This window comes from Stigmatopora nigra, chromosome 1 (assembly GCF_051989575.1).
Source record: "Stigmatopora nigra isolate UIUO_SnigA chromosome 1, RoL_Snig_1.1, whole genome shotgun sequence".
NCBI classification, from domain to species: domain Eukaryota; kingdom Metazoa; phylum Chordata; class Actinopteri; order Syngnathiformes; family Syngnathidae; genus Stigmatopora; species Stigmatopora nigra.
This window is the reverse complement of record NC_135508.1, coordinates 287,344-305,212: the sequence shown is the minus strand read 5'-3', so window position 1 is coordinate 305,212 and position 17,869 is coordinate 287,344. Positions and strand designations below refer to the sequence as shown.

At 43.5% G+C, this 17,869-nt stretch overlaps 1 protein-coding gene across 2 annotated transcripts; it reads right to left on the bottom strand.

Moving 5' to 3' along the window:
- On the bottom strand, window positions 1-17,732 carry LOC144190073 (lysine-specific demethylase 6A-like). 2 transcript variants are annotated; one of them, XM_077710811.1, is made up of 30 exons: window positions 17,195-17,732; window positions 17,020-17,083; window positions 14,948-15,056; window positions 14,828-14,877; window positions 14,597-14,655; window positions 13,794-13,914; window positions 13,676-13,730; window positions 13,549-13,583; window positions 12,653-12,746; window positions 12,436-12,562; window positions 12,200-12,298; window positions 11,387-11,606; window positions 9,634-9,774; window positions 8,084-8,212; window positions 7,578-7,649; window positions 7,393-7,494; window positions 6,686-7,096; window positions 5,762-6,279; window positions 5,234-5,363; window positions 4,587-4,692; window positions 4,297-4,502; window positions 4,145-4,203; window positions 3,991-4,065; window positions 3,231-3,379; window positions 3,038-3,152; window positions 2,770-2,957; window positions 2,125-2,266; window positions 1,898-2,024; window positions 1,077-1,274; window positions 1-627 (listed from the first exon to the last, which is right to left on the bottom strand). In XM_077710811.1, the coding sequence occupies exons 1-30, from the start codon at window positions 17,371-17,373 to the stop codon at window positions 598-600; spliced, it is 4,110 nt and encodes a 1,369-aa protein (XP_077566937.1). In that variant the 5' UTR covers window positions 17,374-17,732; the 3' UTR covers window positions 1-597. The 2 variants fall into 2 exon arrangements, with proteins under 2 accessions (XP_077566937.1, XP_077566946.1); XM_077710820.1 differs by lacking the exon at window positions 9,634-9,774.
- Window positions 17,733-17,869: the final 137 nt, after the last annotated feature.

Below are 17,869 nucleotides of genomic sequence, written 5' to 3'. Positions count from 1 at the left end.
TTTGGGCCATTTCTAGGTCACTTCCTATTAAATTGAGGAAATTCTGGGTGAATTTCTGTTATTTTTGGGTGTTACTGGTTCACTTCCTGCTAAATTGGAGCATTTGTGGGTCAGTTCCTGTTATTATCATAACATTTCTAAGTTACTCCCCATTTTCTCTCCTAAAATATTAAAATCAAACTGAATAACCAGAAAATTATTCAAATTTTGCTTGATTTCACTTTAAAATACATATATATTTTAAAAAGACGCTGTGGGGATTTTAAAAAAGTGCCCTAGAAAGGGTTAAAATCGGCGCCGTTTTCCCAACCCGAAATGGACCAAACCATTATCACAGGAGGAAGGGGGGTGTTTTGGGGTTATTTGAAGAAACAGTCCTACCAGCTTGATTTGGTGCCGCCCCCGTGCCAAAATAGCTTGGTTGCATAGACAGACGCACGCAGCAGCCTCCGCGAAACCGGACCCGACCGGAACCGGACTGGACCGGACCTCGCGGACTTCCTGAATATCAGAAAAGGGTTCGTGTACATACAAGATGGACGCCCGGTGGATGGTTCGGTCGGTCGGTTGGTCAATCGCCCGCGCTTTCTCCTAATGTCAAGAGGAGGACGAGTGAAGGGGCGGGGCCTACAGAAACAACACACACACACACACACAAACCGGACTTTAGTACCAGTCTTTATCAAAATAATAAATATTCTTTTTTTTTTAGAAACAATACGACCAAAATAAAAAATTTAAATGTGTCAAGTTATATTTTATGGCTGATTTTAACTTAAAGTGACTGTTAATTTCAAAACGTAAATGTTTTTAATTTGGGATATGGTTAAAACGTTCTTTTATTTTGAAAGTCGCACGTTCACTTCCTTTTTAAGAAGCCCACTAAACCCTTCGAATTGCCGGTTTTAGGTAATTTAAGTATTAACTATTGAAAAGAAAAGAAAGTTAAAAACTATTGGATTTGCGTTTTAAAATGACACAATTTACTTTTGGCCACTAGGTGTCATCAAGTCATAAAATTCTTTTCGGCCACTCCGTAATACAATTTCTGAAAGAAAGGAAGGAAGTTTACTTACTAATGCGAATTGGTCGTAGACGTGCATGAGGTCTTCCATCCTGTGCTGCTCCAGTACCACAAAGTCGTCCAAGGTGGCGCTACCTTTGCGGGCGCAGTCCTGGCAGTGGATCACCTGTTGTTGTTGTTGTTGCTGTTGTTGTTGCTGTTGCTTGGACACCAGCTCTCGCCGTACAAACAGCAGGTTGAACACTTCCACCTGCCGGAAGACCCAAAAGAAAAAAAACCCGTTAGATCACAGGTGTCAAAGTGGCGGCCCGCGGGCCAAATGTGGCCCGGAGCGTCATTTTGTGCGGTCCGGGAAAGTCAATCTTAATCAATTTTTCTGTGTTTTTTGCTAAAAAATAATTGTCAAATCTAAAAATATATTTAAAAAAAGCTAAAATAAACATTGTTTTCGATCTATAAAATGACTGAATATTCAGATCTTTTAATCCGTTAAAAAATATATTATTTTAATTTTTTAATCCATTTTTGTCAATGTTTTTAGTTCAAAAATCATTTTGTAAAATCTAAAAATATATATTTTTTAAAACGGTGAAAAAAAACTATAAAATAATATTCCGGCTTTTTTAGTTCTTTAAATCCATAATTGTAATTTTTAAATCAATTTTTCTGTTATTAGTTAAAAAATCATTTTGTAAAATCTAAAAATATATATAAAAAACATCAAATAAACATTGTATTAGATCAATAAAAAACGGAGTATTCATTGCTTTTAATCCATTTATAAAAAAAAATCTAAATATTATATCTAAAACCCCTTACTTTACTTGGAACTCGGACAGATGTCAAAACCGGCAAGCGGCACATTTGACCCACCTCGCAGATGGTACAGTAGTGGGCGGGCTCTTCCCGGGTGCGACTCCTGGGCGTGGTCTCCTTGCCGGCGGCCTTCAGGGCCTCCTTCACCCACTGGCATTGTTTCAAGGTCCGTAACAAGCAGTACCTTAAAAAAAAACGAGGGAAACCATCATCCATTGGTCAAAAAACAGTCTCCACCCACTTTTAGCCCCGCCCACTGCCCCAAAATAATTCCAAAGACTCACTTGATCATCTCGAATAGTTTGTGATCCGACACCTTGATGTTGCGCGCCATGTTCCAGGAGAGGTGCACCATGGGAACCATGGATTTGACGCTCTGGAGCTTGTTCCACTCGTAGCGCTCCACCGCTAGCTTGTACTGGTGAGCTAACGGGGAAAATAGCCAAAATGTAGCGTAATTATTCACACTTATGAAAAATTCATAAGTAGAAGTACTTTTTATGTCAATTCTCTCATTATTTCTCACAGAATTACCAAGTAAACCCTTTAAAATGGGTTAAAATGACCCAATTTTGGATGAAAGATGTGAAAAAAAACATAAAAATGAGAACAAATTATAATAAAAGTATTTGTTAATGTCTTAAAACAAATAAAGTATATGAAAATGTGCCCTACACTGATGAAATTGTTCCATCTGGGTTGTCATGGGAGACGTAATACCCATGTTTGTCCAACAGAGGGTGGAAATAACCCATTCTATCAGATCTCGAGTCTCATATTAACATTAAAAAACTGTAATTACAGCAACCAACCACCGTGAAGAATGGGGGCGCTGTTGCGACACAAACACCAGTTGATTCTTTTTCTTCAAATTGCCCTTTTGATTTGAAGGCCACTTTATGCACATATATATCATATATTTTTGGTACCTGTGAGGGGCCCCACGTTCCAGGCAATGTTGTTACACCAACCAATGGCCTGCACCCAATGGACCGTCCCCGTGTTGAGCCAGACCAGGTCGCCGGGGCGCTGGATGAAGCGGTAGACCGGCACGTCCGCCTCGTACAGGTCCTCCAGGTTGGGCCACCACGATCCCATCAGGAAGTTGATGTTATTCCTGGTTAGAGGGGGGCGGAGCCAAGGGGTCAGTGAGGCGGGGCGGGGCACGCGGGGGCGCTGGCTCACTCACTCACTCACTTTTCGCAAAAGTCGCTCATGACCCCCCAGTAGGCCTCGGGGACGGCGAACCACTCGCAGTCTCCCGGCCCGATGTTGATGTTGACGGCGCAAAAGTTGTTGTGCTCCTGGTGGCCTGCGGGGGGCGACAGAGGGAAGGTTTGGAGACGGCTGGAGGGAAGCCGGATCCGGCCGTCCATTTTGAGAGACCCACCGGCTATCCGGCTTCCCGGGACCTTCATGTAGAGCTGGACCGTGTTCATCCCCAGGATGGTGTGACCCACGTGGCTCAGCAGGTTGCCGGCCGACACCACGCGGGCGAAAGCCGGTAGTTTGCTCAGTTCCTGGAGCTGCTGCTTCCACCTGGTGGCGGGAGGGAAGAAAGACTTTAGATGAACAGGAAGTGATATGGAAGTGATCAAAAATACAATGGAAATGCTTCAAAATGTTGACATTATTCCATCGAATGAGAATGAATGTTGGGGGGTAAACAAGAAGTGATGCAAAAATCCACAGGAAATTACCCAAAAATCAACAAGAGACACGGAAGTGGCTGAAAACCAACAGGAAGTGACCCAAAAATCGACAGGAAGTGACCCCAAAAAAAATCAGCCAGAAATGTCCACCAAAAAAAATCAACCGGAAGTGGCCCAAAAATCCACAGGAAGTGACCCAAAAATCCACCAGAAGTGACCCAAAAATCGACTGGAAGTGACCCAAAAAAAGCGACAGGAAGTGACCCAAAAAATTTAGCCAGAAATGACCACAAAAAAATCAACTGGAAGTGACCCAAAACTCCACAGGAAGTGACCCCAAAAAATCAACAGGAAGTGACCCAAAAAAATAAACCGGAAATGACCCAAAAATCACCTGGGAGTGCCCCAGAAGTCCACCAGAAGCGACCCAAATATAAACCAGAAGTGACCCAAAAACCAACAGGAAGTGACCAACGTGTGGACAGCGGGAAAACTCACTTCCTCTCGTCCGAGACGTCGATGTTGGTCCCGAACTTGATGTGCTTCAACGGTCCTCGTCTTTTACGCGAAACGCTGCCAAAACGAAAAGAGTGGTGACTCAACAACAACGGTCACGGCGACCGCTCGCCCGCCTCCCCCCAGTTTGTCGTACCTCTCGGCCGCCGGCTCGGCGTCGCAGGGTTCCTTCAACGCCTTCTTTTCGTTCTCCTCCTGGAAAAAAAAAAGGGAGACGACGTTTCAAAACAATAACAAACGGCCCGCCCCCACTCTAACTAACCCCGCCCCCTCGGCGACCCCACTGACCCTGAGTGACTCCTGGAAGGAGGCGGCCTGGTACTGAGCGTACTTGGCGATGGTGGCGTGGGCCCTGGCGCTCTCGCAGCGCCACATCTTCTTGGTCCCCGTGGCGTCCCAATTCTCGTCGGCGGGTTGCGACAACTGCGTCCAAACCTCCACCAGGTGCTCCGGGTTGGCCTCCACCAGCGTTTTGGTGGAAAAAAGACCAAGGTCTGCAAAAAAACCCAAAAAGACACATAAGCCCGTTATTGGTCCAGATGCAGTCCCACCCCGAAACAGCAGAGGGCGATATTTACCAAGTTTAAGAGCCCCGGCCAGTCCTCGGATGACCGTGACGGGATTGGAGGGATTGGTGCAGAACTGGTGGAGGGGCGGGAAGAAAGCGTCTCTCTTGTTTTCCAACTAATTAAAGAAAAAAGAAGGGGACCAATCAGATTGAGGCACGGGTACAATTTCAAATGCAGGTAAATCCATAAAAGAAGTGGATTAAATGCCCTGAATATTCTATTTTTTATACATCTAAAACAATGTTTTTGGGAGCTTTTTTTAAATATATTTTTAGATTTTATAAAATGATATATGAACAAAAAACATTTAAAAAAATGACAATTATGGATTAAAAGCCCTAAATATTCCATTTTTGTAGACCTTAGTCAAGATTTCTTTGAGCTTTTTTTTACATATATTTTAAGATTTTTACAAAATAATATTTGAACTAAAAACTGGAAAAATGAATAAAAAAAATCAATTATTGATTTAAAAAGGGGGAAAAAATCAGGAAATGTTATATACATCTGTACTCTTCATTTGAAATTGGCCCTAAAATAGAAACTCATAAATTGACTTTCCCGGGCCGCACAAAAAATGCGGCGGGGCACATTTGGCCCCCGGGCCGCCACTATGACACCCTGTGAAATAAGCGGTCCGGAGAGAGTGAACTCACATAAATGCTGGGGGTGGGCGGGTTGAGCTTGTCTTTTGGCAGGGTGGGCACGGGGGGTGGGGGCAGCCGAGGGGGCGGGCACTTGTCCAGGAGAATGCTGCTGTTGGAAAGCCCGTTTTTACCCAGGTTTCTACACAATAAAAAGAGAACAAAAAGTTAGTTGTTTCACAACAGGCGGCTGCGTTTCTACTCCCGTCCACTAGTTGGCAACACCCAGGCGCCAGTTTCCCTTCGGCTAAATCGAATGAACAAAGAACTGCACTGAAATCTACAGAGTGGTTAACTGCTAAGCTAGCATTTCACGTGGTACTTAGCGAAAGTCATGTGACAAGCCAACAGTTCCCCTCCGAAACCACAGAGGGCGCAACTTAACCATTCAAAGGCCATTAAAACCAGAGCTTATGTGAATTAAAGCATTTTTTTTTGCTTACATCCACTAATGACTATTTTCACTCTTTCTTTTGCAAAAACACACTCCCCCCCCCCCCTCTTTTCTCAAATTTCAAACGATGTAATTCTCTTTCTCACCTGCAGGCTCTCAGGACGTCCGTGGAACTCGGATAGATGGACACGGACGACGACGTGGACGACGAAGACGACGACGAGGAAGAGGCGGAGGAACCGCCGTGAGGGGGCGTGGCTTTGAGTCCGGGGCCCAGGGAGGGTGGCTCCGCCTTCAGCGGGCTCCGAGAGTCCTCCGAGATCCCGCCCTTGCCGTTGACGCCGCCCGCCTGGGCGTGCTCCGACGACTTGGGCGAGGGCGACGGCGTGGCGGCGGACATGGCCGACACTGGCGAGGAGGCGGCAGAGCTACCCCGGGCGTCGTCCTCCGCCGACGTCTTGGGCGCGCCGGCGTCGGCGAGGGCGCCGTTTTTGGTGGGCGGCGAGCTTGAGGTAGAGGAGGGCGGGAGAGAGGGCGGGAGTGAGGGCGGGAGAGAGGGCGGGAGAGAGGGCGGGGGAGGGAGGGCTTCGGGCGTCGGACGGGGCGAGGTTTTGTCCGAGCCGTCGTCCGAGCCCGCCGGAGGAAGCGGATGCTTCTGGAGCACCTGAGGGGGGGGGAAGAAAAAGGGGCGGAGTTAAGATTAAACTGGCTATTTTAGACGGAAAAGATCCCAAATGGGGAAAAAAGGGGGCAGAGTTACAGTTTACTTGCTGTTACAATTCAACTCGCCATTTTAGACGGAAAGGACGCTAAATAATGCAAGAAAGGGGGCGGAGTTACAATAAACCTGCCATTTTAGACAGAAAGGATGTCAAATTGGAAGAAAAGGGGGCGGAGTTACAATTTAACTTGCTTTTTTACACGGAAAATGAAGCCAAATGAGAACAAAGGGGCGGGGTTACAATTAAACTCCCCATTTTAGACCATTGGACAGCAAATGGAGGGAAAAGGGGGCGGAGTCACAATTCAAGTTGCCATTTTAGACGGAAAGAACGGCAAATGGCGCATACCTGAGAGGAATGGAGGTGCGTGGTGGCGTCCGTCTGTCTTTGCGTGCTTGTGCAGGTGTGAGGTAGCGGCGGTGCTGCGGCGGCGGCATCGTTGCCGGCGGCAACGGCGGCGGCTCGCAGGTAAGGCACATCTCCGTCGGGCCCCGAGGTCGCCACCCCCGGCTCGTTATTACTACTACTGTTACTACTACTACTATTACTCCGACTCTCACTTCCTCCCTCCGCCACCAGGTGGCGGTGCGTTCCGGGACCCGAGGAGGGACCGTTGGACACGGGTTGAGGGGGCCGGAGTTGGGGGCGGGCGTGGAGGGCGGGGTTCGGCGAGGGGAGGGAGTTAGCCGCGCCGGGGGTGCTGGGGCCGTTGGAGAAAGGGGGGCGTGGCGTCGGACCGCCCGATGCGTTTTGACGGATCTGAAAAAGAAAAAAAAAGAAAATGGTGACAGGAAGTGATCCGGGAAGCGCCCAAAATGCCCTAAAAACCAACTGGAAGTAAAACAGGAAATGCGCCAAAATGAACAGGAAGTGAACCAAGAGTGACCCAAAAAGGGCCAGGATCAAAATGGCAGCTAATTTGACATTATTTTTGAAAAATTGTAGGGACTAAAATAAAAATGCAAAAAAATAGTATAGTAAGTGAACAGGAAGTGACCCCAAAATGAAAATTTTGAGATAAACCCCGCCCCCACCCACCGATTTGGGTTATCTACCTGGTGTTGACGCGCCATGGCGAATTGGGCTTCCAACTGCTCCAACATCTGCATCTGCGGGGCCTTCAAGGCGGCTCGGTTGTTCCGGAGTTGCTCCAACAACTGCGGACAAGAGAACAGAATGGCGATTGGTCGGTCGATTGGTCGCTGGACTCGGAAAAACGCTAATGGGAATAGCTAGTGACCTGCAACTTCTGTGGTGAGAAGCACCAGTTGGGAACGGCTTGCTGCGCCGGATGGGGTGCCCACGAATCTGCCTGTTCAAAAATACAAAAAGAGAGAATATAATCTAAGAATTCAAGTCTGTTAGTTTTTTTAATACAATCTACATATTCCAGTTTTTTTTATCTATATATATCCCCCGCCCCCCAAAAATAAATACAATATGCATATTCAAGTCTGTTTTTATATTTTTATGTATTTATCTTTTTTACATTTTTTAATACAATCTATGTATCAAGTTTTTTTTCATTTTTTATATATTTTTCTATTTTTTAATACAATACAGGTATTCAAGTCTGTTTTTTAATTCTTATATATTTAAAAAATAATTATTGAAATACAATTTACATATTCAAGTTTTTTTTACTCTTATTTATTTTTTTAATATATTTTTTAATACAATCTATGTATTCAAGGCATATTTTTATATATATATATATATATATATCAAAAAATATATTTTTCTTACCTTATCAGGACTGGACGCCCGCTTCCTCTTGGCCGGGCATGATTGGTCGTCGCTTTGCGCCATGGCGGTCACGTGGGGAGGCAGCGACTGAGCCGAACCGCCTTCCGCCGCTCGATTGGGTTTGCAGGCCTGCCCGGAGGCCAATGAGGAGAGAGAAGGCGGCAGGGGGGGGCGGGGCAAAATGAAAAAGTGGAAGGAGAGGTCGGTGTAAATCAAACAAATAAATAAAAGAACATTTGGAAAAAATGGCCAGAAATTAAGGAAGAAAAAAGGGGACATTGGGAAGGAAAAAAAAAAAAGAAAGATTGGTTAATAAACAGGCCAAAGAGGAAAAAAGTTAAAATGGCGTATCGACTGCCATTTAGCTTTCGAAGATGCGGACAGAAAGAAAAAATAAATAAAAATGACTTTCCGCGTGGGCAATTAACTGAAAATCTAAGTGTGGGGGGAATGGTTGTAGTGGCGTTACGTGGCCACTAGATGGAGCTGAGCAAAAGGGAAGGCCATTACGGGATTAAGACTGTTTTTAAAAACTTTTGTGAATCCGTCTTTATACGCGTTTTGGGAGGAAATAAAGAGTAGTATGCTGCCCTTCCACCTGTGTCCACTAGGTAGCAGTAGGTAACCGAAATGTAGTGATCGTGGTCAAACGCATGAGGGCGCTGATTCGCAGCTCGAGTGAAATTCATCATTTACAATAGTTTTTGGAATATTTAAGCAGGTTTGGACTAAAAATGAAATGTTAAAATTGAGAGAACATATTAATATGATTTATTAGTGTCTTAAAAGAAAGAAAGTAGATGAAAATGTGCACTGCACTGCTGACATTTTTTCCTCCAGAGTTATTATTATGGGAGACGTAATACTGTTTTTGTCCACCTGATGGCGGAAAGAGTGGTTTTACCAGGGCCAAATGTTGTTGTTTAATTGTGCGTGTGAAAATGTGTCACGTTGCATTTTTATGGTTTTTAATGGCTTAATAAGGGGAATTAAAATTATTAATAAAGGGAGGATTAAGCCAAGGTTGCCAGATATGTAAAAGGGAATCTTGTAACATGGATTGTGGTTGTTGGGAGACAGCCAATCAGAGCTCAGAGGATAGCGACATTCTGAAGTGAGAATTGATGCATTCAGCAACATTATTTGCAAAATAAAATGCCAGTTAAGACGAAATACATAAACATTTCTGGAGATTTTGGATGTTTTTTGTATCTCCACCCACTCATTTGCATATGAAATTAATTTTAAGAAGAGGTACTATTTGTTTGTTGGTTATTTCCTGTTTTGCAGTAATAAAACAACCATTTCTAGACGAATAACTCACTTCCTGTTATTGACCTTTTATTTTTAGAACAATTAATTAATTTTAGACTATTACGCGAGTAAATATGTGCGGTTTTTAATTTATTGGGGGAAGTTTGTTACCTGGATTGTTCGCACTTGGAGGAATTTGTAAGTAGAGGTATGGCTGTAATTATATGTAAATCCTGGATTTTTGGGGGAGGGGTTGTGGATGGGGGTTGTGGGGGCGTGTTTAAAGGGTCTCTCACCTGCTGTGGCGCAGTGGTCAGGGCTCCCTGCCTGGAGGTGAGCTCAGCCGGGATTGGTAGAGTCCAGGCTTCGTCAATAAGGGGGAGGAGCATTTTACTTTTACTCTGTGGGCTACTGAGCTGGGGCTTACTCAACTCAGCCTATATGAGGGGGGGAATGAAAAACGACGAGTGAAAAAACTAAAAAAAAAAAAAAAAAAGAAAAATAAAGAAAAAAAAGAAAAATTAAATAAAGCCAAAACCTGTCCTGGAATACAGACCATTAGCGACAATGGAGAAGAAGATTTCAAAATAAAGTGATAGCTGGAAATACGAGTGGCCTATCAAATTTGAGAAAAGTGACTCCAGTTTTTTTAAACTAGGTCTACAATGTCTTCTGTGTCTGTCTTGCTACAGTAACCCAAACAATTTTGAAATAAAGTTCGAATCTAATTTATGAGCTGATTTTTGCCTTGAGATACAAGATACATTTGACATAGGAGCTTGTGGACAAACAAAAAGTCCAATATAGAACATTTACTTGAAAAAAAAAATTCAAAGCGAAAAATAGACAAATATCGAATTTACGTGTATTATGTATCAAAATTTTGGACAAATTCCCCCTTAAAAAACGGATTGGCCACCAATCTCAGCCGCTGAGCTAAATGCTAGCAATTCTGCCAACTATTTTAATTGTTATTTTTCAAATTCTTCTCCATCCCATTCTGTATTCCCGCTCCAATAAAAACAAACAAAAAAGAATCAAACAAAAAGTAAAAAACGATGACCTCAAAAATGATGAAAAGTAATCAGTAAGAGCACATGGCAATTAGCATCATGGCGCTAATGTGTGGAAAGGTTGCTTTGCTAGCTAGCATCTACGTGAAGGGAGCGTAGAGGACAGGACAGGTCGCCATCTTTATAGAAAAATGATTGGGACCGAGCCATGGCGGGACAAACTCTAGACTTTTTATGGAAAAGGTAAATATTATACGATAAAGAGACGATGTGGTGGGTCCTGCTGTTTGTTAGCTTAGCTTTGAGAGCTAACAGGCTTAATGGGAATGTAGCAGTTTCTGGTAGTTTATTACGGCGTTATTTTCGGATTGAAAATCGCACGGGATAAAACAATTAGAAAATTGTGCTCAATAAAATTTAAAATATATATTTTATTTTAAATAATATATATTTAAATTCTGTATTTTATTCTTTCTTTATTATGTCATTGAAGGTTATTATTTTTATTCTCTTAAATTGCTCTAAAATTAATGAAACTTAACCAGAAATGCATTGTTTTTTTATTTATTTATTTTTTTAACTGAAAATCTGAGGTTTTATTAAAAAAGAAACAAGTTATTATTTTCTGAATTATTTTTTTTTTTTTAATAATAATAATTGTAGTTCATCGAGTTTAAAATGACTAAATAGTACACTTTAAGCTCCTTCTTTAAAAAATAAACAATATAAAATCCATGAATACTCAGCAATGACTTATTAAATTATTTTATTTATAATTAATATTTTTTTAAATCAGAGCAGTTAAATAAACTAGGCAAATTTGAAATAAAAAATAAAAAGGCCGTTAATAAAATAAAATAAATAGCCTGCCTCAAATCATGCTACTTAATCAACAAATTTATTTTCTTAAATATGAACGACGTAAAGGACGCCATCTTTTACCCGAAGGGCAAATAAAGTGCGACTCGCATTCCGAAAAGCAGAAAAGAGAAAAAAGGTCCCTGACCCAAAATGGCCGGCGGGACTCTCCACTGACCTGCAGGCATTTGATCCGGTGCGCCAGGACGGCGGCGTTGGCGCAGGCCTTGCTGCGCGTGGCGTTGACGTAGCACTTGATGGCGTCGTGCGGCTGGTTGCACGACTCGTAGAGCGTGCCCAGGTCCATCCAGGCGGCGGCGTGGCTGTGGTCCAGTTGCACGGCGCAGATGTACGCCTGCAGGGCGTCCATGGGCTGGTTCTGCTGCTGGTACAGCACCCTGCCGACAACCCAAAAAGACAGCGTCACACCGAGTCAAACGCCATTCCCGTCTTGCTTTTGAGTCAAGTTCTGTGCATTTTGGCCTATTTTGATCTCACTTCCTACATTACCTGGTCATTTGAGCCCACTTCCTGTATGACTACATCATTTGCGGTAGATTTGGGAACAATTTGAGGTCACTTTCTGTACATTCTGCACTTTTTCTGTTAATTTTTGGACAATATGACCTCATTTCCTGTCCATTTGGCACCAATCTACTTCACTTCCTGTCCATTGGGTGGCTATTTGACCTCACTTCCTGTTCATTTGGCGCCAATCTACTTCACCTGTCCATTTGGCACCAATTTGACTTCACTTCCTGTCCATTTTCCCTCCAATTTGACTTGACTTCCTGTCCATTTTCCCTCCAATTCGACTTGACTTCCTGCCCATTTTGCATCATTTCCTGGAGATTTGGGGGGCATTCCTCGTTCACTCTTTGCACATTTTGCATCACTTTCTTCTCAGTCACTTCCCGCCAATTGGATGTCACTTCCTGTCCATTTGGCGCCAATTCTACTCCACATGAAATGCAAAGAAAAGGCTCCTCACCCAATGGAGCACCAAGTATCGGCGCTAGCCTCGGACTTGTCGATGGATTGGCGGTAGGAGATGAAAGCGTCCTGGACCTTTCCGATACTCGAGTAGCACCTGTGGAAAGAGGGCGTGGACTTTTAGAAAGGCGGGAGGCGGAGCTAAACAAAAAGAAACCCTAAGCACTTGGGGGGGAAGGGCATCTTTTTGAAAGCAATCTTCCGATACGGCACGTCAGCTAGCGCTTAGCTCACCTGCCCAGGAAGTACCAGGACTGTCCGGAGTTTGGCTCCGCCTCCAGAGATTTCTGCAGACACTGGATGGCGTAGCCGTCCCGACCGGCCTTGTCGCCCAGCTGCTCGGCCGTGTGATGCATCCAGCCTGGAGCGACCAGTCAAAAAAAAGAGGATGTATGCTGGGTCGCCGCGTCCAATCCGTGGCGGGAAGGGGGAACCGGCGTGCGGAGCTCACCTAGCTGCTGCAGGGTGCTGGCTTTCACCTGGGCCGGAAGCTCCTCCGTCTGCAGGAGGTTTTCGTAGGCCTCCTTGGCGGCTCGGTATCGCTTCTGAGAACCATCACGTTATGGTTTCCCAAAAAATAACATGCAAAAAAAGTCGTTCATTTGGAATCAGTGGCTATTTAAGCTGAAATCAACTGAGGTGACCAGGAAATGGCCCAAAAACGACCGCAAGTTACCCAAAAATGGCCCAAAACCAGAAGTGCCCTGAAAATGGCCCAAAAGCAACCGGAAATTACCCGAAAATGGCCCAAAACAACCATAAGTGACCCAGAAATGCCCCCCAAAAAACGAAAGTGACCTGGGAACAGCTCGAGAGCAACCGGAAGTGACCCGATATGCCCCGAAAACAAAAAACGGAAGTGACCCGAAAATGGGGAAAAAAAGGTTGCCTGAAAATGGCTCAAACAACCGGATGTTACCCAAATTGACCCAAAAGACAACCAGAAGTGACCCAAAAATGGCCCAAAACAACAGCAAGTAACCCGAAAAAGGCAAAAAACAACCACAAGTGACCGAAAAATGGCAAAAAAAACATCAACAACCGTAATTTACCAAAAACGGCGCCAAAGCCAACCAGAAGTGACCCAGAAACAGCCAAATAATACCCGAAGATTGCCCAAAAACATCACAAAACCAACTGCAAGTTACCCAGAAATGGCCCAAAATCAACCAGAAACATCCCAAAACCAACCGGGGAGTGACCAAAAATACCCCAAATGACCCGACATCAACTAATGCCATAAGAAAGCTATCTTAGCATGCTAAAGAGATTAGCACAACTATCCTATTTTTCCAATCAGGTGGCATAGAGTGTTTAAATAACAAATATCAACAAAAACTTGCTTACCTGAATCTCGTATAAATGAGCGATGTGGAACTGAACTGCGATTGGACCAGAGAGAGACAAATGAGTGGTCATTCCCGGCGGGATCGAACATGGTCATCGTCGAGCCGTTGGACACGCGTCCACTTACTTTGGGCTTTGGACAAAGTGCAGGGGTTGGAGTCGATGGACGCCAGTTGAAAATGCTGCAAAAATGAGCCAGTGAGCTAACGCCAGCTTAGCCAGACGGGCGGGATGGGTGGCCATACCTTGAGACTGGACTCGTAGTCCGTGTTGACCTTGAACATGAGACCCAGTCGCAGGTGGATCTCCTTGGCCCGGGAAAAGCCCGGGTCGATGTACAACACTTCCTGGAATGCTTTGATCGCCCTGTCAACATAGTACAAATACATTTTACAAAATAAGATCAATAACTCTACTTATAATTGTCTTCAAGTACAAAATGCCACAATTTATGAATTACTTTCTATGCAAATGAGTGATTGGACATACGACAAACATCCAAATTACGAAATCCCCTAAAAAGTCAATGCGTTTCCTTATCCGCTATTTTATTTTGAAAATATTGCCGTTGATGCATTGATTCTCACTTACACTCACAAATATGAATTATGGAAATATGAAAGTATGAAAATATAAAAGCATGAACAATATGACTATGAATTGTGGAAATATGAAAATATGGAAATATAAGAATATGAAAATATGAAAAAATGACATGCAATGTGACACAAATATATGAAATATTAAAATGTGCAATGTTAAAATGTGAAATATTAAAATGTGAAATATTAAAATAGGAAATGTGAAATATGACATGACAATATGAAATAGGAAATATTACATAGAAAATGTGTTTTACAAATATGAAATATGAAAATATTAAGATGAGATATGAAATATGAACATAAAATATGAAGATATGAAACTATGCAATATGAAAATAAGCAATACAAAAGTGCAATATGAAACATGAAGATATGAAAGTATGAAATGTGAAAATATGAAATATGAAATATGAAAATATGAAAATATGCAAACAACGACTGACCATTGAAAGGCGTTGTAGTGGAAGTAGACCATTCCCAACCCGTAGAGAAAGGCGGCGTTCTGTGGGGGTCAGATTAAATTAAAACACATTTATTATCCCTAAAACGGGACTGCTTGACTGGGTGGGAGGGGCTACGATTCCTCCTCCTTTGGCTCCACCCACCCCAGTCAAAAAGGGAAAAATAAGCCTGAGCAAATGAAGTGATAGCCGCAAGGTTAACCGTTAGCTTACCTTCCAGTAGTCTGACTGTAAACTGTAGTACCTCTGGTATGCCGATAATGCTGCAATAAGCGAGAGAAAAAAATGGTATAAAAGCCCAGCGTAAAAGCCACGTAATAAAAAGTCACTGACCTTTTGGGTAATCCTCCAAGAGGAGATTCAAGTGGCCCAACTGGCAAAACACCTCCGGATCCACTTTGCCCTCCGCCTTCAGAACCAGCGAATCCGAGCAGCGCACGGCCTAAACCAATGGAGGGGGGGGTCACACGAGGGTTGGTTCGCGGGGGGCGCTTTAACGTCAACTCCATTTTAGATATCATATTTACATTTGAAAATGGGTTAAAAGAAGTGAATTAAAAGCCCTGGATATTCCATTTTCGACAGATCTAAAATAATATTTATTTCAGATTTTTTTTAATATATTTCTAGATTTTACAAAATGAATTTTGAACTAAAAACATTAAAAAGATGCATTAAAAATTGACAATTATTGATTTACAAGTGGGAAAATCACGAAATAAAATCAATACCTATATCTATCATTTTAATTTGATCCTAAAACAGAAAGTTGTGATTGACTTTCCCGGGCCGCACAAAATGACGCGGCGGGCCACATTTGGCCCCCGGGCCGCCTCTTTGACACCAGTGGCCAGAACGCAACAGCACACCGTCACCCACCGCTCATATCAACCTTCTATCGCCATTCCAATTCGGTCATCTTTTCCTAATGCGTACCACGTTATTCAATTTTAAAACTACTTATCCTCACCAGGGTTGCGAGGGGTGCTGGAGCCTATCCCAGCTAACCAGTCGGCGGCCAGCCAATGGCAGGGCACAAAGACACAAACAACTCATAGTTCGGGACAATTTAGCATACAATTTAGCCTAGCATGCCTGTTTTTGAGATGCAGAACATCCGGGAAAAACAAACCCGCAAAAACGTCTAATTTCCACACAGCAGGACCGACCTGGAATCGAACCCAGAACCGTGAAACTGAGCCGCCCGTGTGTAGTAGAAGATAAATAAATACATTTATTTTGTATTCTTTTCCACCTTGAATATTTTTCTTTTGCTTCGTACTTAAATGTTGGTGGTACAAAAAGTATTTATTAGTACTATTGACAATATTATTGTGAATATCTCCATTTTTAAATGATTTTACCTCCTTAAATACTTTATTTTGATTCCAAACTATGACAACTCGCAGCTTTTCACATTTTAGCATGTAGCATCAACTCACAATGAACACTAGCTTAATTATTTTCATGTTATGTAGGTCAAAACATTCATTTTTTACTGCCCAGCCTTATTCTAGATATGTTAAAAAGCTCAGATTCATTAAAGCAGTTTAAAAATATTATTTTATAACTGTGAATTAACTCTTGTATTATAAACTAGTAATATACATTAATTTAACTAAACATACATTCAAAATAAGACTAATAAATGAGCTATAAACAGCATTTAATCGCAATTAATATCAGGCGATATAAACGATTACCCAGCCCTAGTTTAAACAACAATAAACCCAAAAATAACAACATTCAACAACACATTTATACATGAATCACTACTCCGCCATCTTGGACATCTTAAACATCCTAAACACCGTTTGTAAACATTAAAAACCATCCCATAATATCCCCATACGTCCCCATTCAAACATATTTAGCATTTTCGCTTGTCACACACTCATGTTTACGTCTTAAAAACACGTTTCAGCGCCCCAAAACATGCACCAAAACCAGCGTTTTGCGTTTTTAATTCAAATAACAAGTCCCGAAAATGAACTTTTAACACGTAGCGACGTAATAATCGTCTTTACCGCACAAAAAACGTTACGACGACGTTTGTTGTTGTTGTGCTACGTAAACGCGACATATTTACACGCTAATGTTTAGCGCAACGTCGTCAAAATGCTACTTTGACGTTTCTAATCATTAATAAAGCCGCTTTTTATCCGAAGGAGTGCAAGAACGGAAGGGGGCAGGTGCAGGGCAAGCTAGCTAACTAGCAAGCTAACATGCTAACAAGCTAACTGGCCTCGGTGTGTTGTGCGGGAAGGCCCGCTGGCTAAAGCTAGCTTAAACCGCTTCGGGGGGGCTGATTCCCCGCCGTGTATTTGACACGGCTAACCACCATGTTGTGCCTTTTTGCCTAAAAATAACGCATGTTTTGAAATAGAAGCATTCGGTGTAGCTACCTTGGTTAACAGGGCCTTGCTTCTGGCGCCATCTTCATGAAGCTTCTGAAAGCCAAACAGTGAGCTACGAGCAAAAAAAAAAAGAAGAGAGAAGCGACCGAGTGGCTGTTAGTCGCCGAGAAAACTCCCTCCATTTTGGCTCCTTTTTCCGACGTCCCGAAGTCGCGTTCCCCACCTGTCAATCCCGGCTAAAGCGTCTCTCTCCCGGGCTGTCAGCGTCGGAAAGTCCTCCTCTGTTTGACTGGCTTTTCCCGACGCCATTTTCTTTTCCTCATCACCAGTAGCATCAGAAGCCGAGCAGCCGAGACTCCGAGCGGCGGCGGCAACGGCGACGGACACCCCGCACGATTGCATGGAAGGGAGAGAAAAAAAATAGGCGAGGCGGGGGGTCCGGAGGTGGTGGTGGGGGGTTGGATAGGCTCGCTCCGCCGCGGAATCGAACGGAGGGCGGTTGGGGGGGACGCCGAGAAAGGCCAAGGATCAAAAACTTTTCCCCCTAGCCCGAAAAGATGCGATTGGACGTAGTAAATCCTTTCCGGGGGACGAGCCGTTCGTCGAAGGTCACATTTTGGATTTCATGGAGAGTACCTGAACGCATCACGCCAAGCGTAAATAGTCCGTCCCTCCAAATTAATGGCGTTTTTTGGACCGACGAGATGAAGTTGTTTTAATTGTGTCAGTGAAGCGAACCCACGCGCCGTTCAAGCCACGCCTCTCACCTTCTGTTGTGGCCAATCAAATGGCGAAGAGAGGAGCATATGACTTGTGTGCCGTCGTTTTTTGGGGGGGTTTAAATTAAAAGGGATGGTGGTTTTTGGCTAGTTGGCGAACGGGGAATTGGAAAATTAGG

Coding starts and splice junctions, on each gene's coding strand:
- LOC144190073 (XM_077710811.1), bottom strand. CDS start 17,373: ATGCAATCGTGCGGGGTGTCCGTCGCCGTTGCCGCCGCCGCTCGGAGT. Junction 5,364..5,761: donor GACGTCCTGAGAGCCTGCAG/GTGAGAAAGAGA, acceptor TTTATTGTGTAG/AAACCTGGGTAAAAACGGGC. Junction 628..1,076: donor TCTACGACCAATTCGCATTA/GTAAGTAAACTT, acceptor TTGTTTCTGTAG/GCCCCGCCCCTTCACTCGTC.